This window comes from Octopus bimaculoides, chromosome 14, assembly GCF_046866305.1.
Source record: "Octopus bimaculoides isolate indiv1 chromosome 14, ASM4686630v1, whole genome shotgun sequence".
NCBI lineage: Eukaryota > Metazoa > Mollusca > Cephalopoda > Octopoda > Octopodidae > Octopus > Octopus bimaculoides.
In genome coordinates, this window is record NC_142941.1 from 14782674 (window position 1) to 14785173 (window position 2500).

Consider the following 2500-nt stretch of genomic DNA (forward strand, 5'->3'; position numbering starts at 1 on the left):
TGTGTGTGTGTGTGTGTGTGTGTGTGTGTTTGTCCCCCACCACCGCTTAACAACAGGTGCTGGTGTGTTTATCTCTCCGTAACTTAGTGGTTCGGCAAAAGAGACCGATAGAATAAGTACTAGTCTTTTTTAAAAAAAAGCCGTAGGGTCGGTTTGCTCGACTAAAATCCTTCGAGAGAGAGAAAAGGAAAGAGAGAGAGAGAGAGAGAGAGAGAGAGAGAGAGAAGGAAAGAGAGAGAGAGAGAGAAAAGGAAAGAGAGAGAGAGAGAGAAAAGGAAAGAGAGAGAGAGAGAGATAGGGAGAGAAAAGAAGAAGTAGTAGCAGTAGTAGTAGTAGTAGTAGTAGTAGTAGTAGAAGCAGAAGAAGAAGAAGTTGTAGTAGTAGTAGTAGTAGTAGTAGAAGAAGAAGAAGAAGAAGAAGAAGAAGAAGAAGAAGAAGAAGAAGAAGAAGAAGAAGAGGTGTATCTTCCAATATATCCTTCCTAGTTTTAAGACATTAGGTTTGTGATTTAAGGGAGATTTCACTGTTGTTTCTAGCTGATTGAGTGATCACGAAGAAGTTCCGTCGCCGTTGCACAGGAGTTCATGGCTGAGCGCAGTTGGGGCGTCAAAACTTTAAAAAACTGACTTAATTAACGACGTTGCCCTCCACCCTCGGGATATCATGTATTTAAGTATTTTATGTCTTGTTTATATAAGCTAAGGAAGTATTTACGAATTCAATTCATTTTGCTTATTTCAGTTGAAATATTTCATTGCGGATGAATTTCTAGAGGAGCAGCTTAAGTCCATCAAGCAATTCGCCGACTACGAAACACAACTGAAGAAAATGGGAAGTGGCTTGGGCTTCTATATTTTCGACCAGTGGTTTCGTCAGCATAAATAAAGGAAAGTATTAAAAGGAAAATATTTGTTAAAAGCCACATATATTCATATAGTTATACAATATAATAACGTCATAAACACTTTCTCTTTCCTTCTCTCCTTCTTTTTCCTTTCTTTCTCTCACTCTTTCTGTCTCTCTGTCTTTCCTCCTTTCTTTCTCTCCAGTTTCCATATTTACTTTAAACTGAAACATAAAAGATCGATCCTACTTTCCTAAACAGTTATAAAAGGATGAAAACAACATCCTTTTCACTAACACTAGTAGCCAGATGAAAGAATGATCTAACTAAAATTTTTACTTTACTCTCTTCTAGTGGTGGCTCGTGTATAGGAACTGCGGAACTGCAGCGCCCCCTATTATCACTCGATATTATCGATAGCATTCAATATAATGAGTCCTTTTCCCTTTAATTCTTTATTCGTACTTGTACATTATATAATCCTTAAGCCATCCCCTAGTTTATGAAAAAAAAATCCTTGTATAGAACTGTGCACTTCACAGTTCCAGCGACGCGGTGTTTGACTATTGTGCGCATGCTCACATGTCCGAGATAGGGAGCTTCACGCTAGGGAGAGAGAGCACTGTGCTTCACCCAGTGCCGACCCCGGTGTGCTGGTGAAAGGTAGTATTTCTTTTTGAATCCGCGTGTGTTGTGCTTAAAATCGTGTTTATATTCTTGAATGTGATAAAGTGTAGAATTAGATTATTATCCTGCTTCCAGCTTCAGTGTTGATGCCAGGATTTGAAAAACAGGGCACATCTCCTCCCCTTATTTTGTGATTTAGCGGGAGGGGTCTTTGAGAAACAAAGGGGAATTCACGGTGATATTCAGTGAATAAATTAAACACACTACCCGGCAGTGGCTAAAACGCGAACCGATCAAGTTTATGTATAAATTTTCTTTTTATATGTTTGTTTCCTTTTACACAATATTAAAATAACGGTTAAAAATTTTCTGAAGCAGCACCCCACTAATTTTATCTACGAGCCGCCACTGCTCTCATCAAGAAAATTATACGATATCTAATCTGATACAAATAACTTCCAAGGACCCAATCGCTACTGACTAACTAGTGTTACATCTATTTCATTTTTAGTTATCACAAAGCTGTAATTCCACATCTATCTAAAGTCCTTGATATTTCTCAAAGCTTTCTTGCTTTCATGAAAGTCGTTTCGGTTAACTTCGAATATTACGCCAGCTTCGACATTAGATTTCATTACATGTTTCAAACATAGTACTAGGCCTCGGCATTTGAGTTGGCTGAAATATTTGTATTGAACAACAGACAAGATAGCCATAGACCTGCAGAAGGAAGTACATCGGCCATGATGACAATTTGTAGGCACTCTCACAAAAAGTTATGACCAACTGGGGGCTTGAAGAACTAACTGTATGTTGTTGTCTTTGAATGTTTTTCAGTGCTGTAAGAGTGTAAAAATGAAATAAGTAAAAATGGAATACCAGGACGATTTCAAACAATTGCACTACACATTGATCTTGTGTCCATTCAAGAAGAAACAATGATGGGTGATGAGGCACAAATCGACACCAAAAATAAATAATCGAATAAAAACAAAAATAAACAAACAAAACATTAGACACGAAAGAAAT

At 37.7% G+C, this 2500-nt stretch overlaps 1 protein-coding gene across 1 annotated transcript in view; it reads left to right on the plus strand.

Annotated features, from left to right (window-relative positions):
* LOC106875587 (soma ferritin-like) overlaps positions 1-2481 on the plus strand; it is a 20394-nt gene extending 17913 nt beyond the window's left edge. Inside the window, exon 7 of the mRNA XM_089362375.1 lies at positions 742-2481. Coding sequence (XP_089218501.1) covers positions 742-885 — 144 coding nt within the window. The 3' untranslated portion in view covers positions 886-2481. The remainder of the gene's footprint in view (positions 1-741) is intronic.
* Positions 2482-2500: the final 19 nt, after the last annotated feature.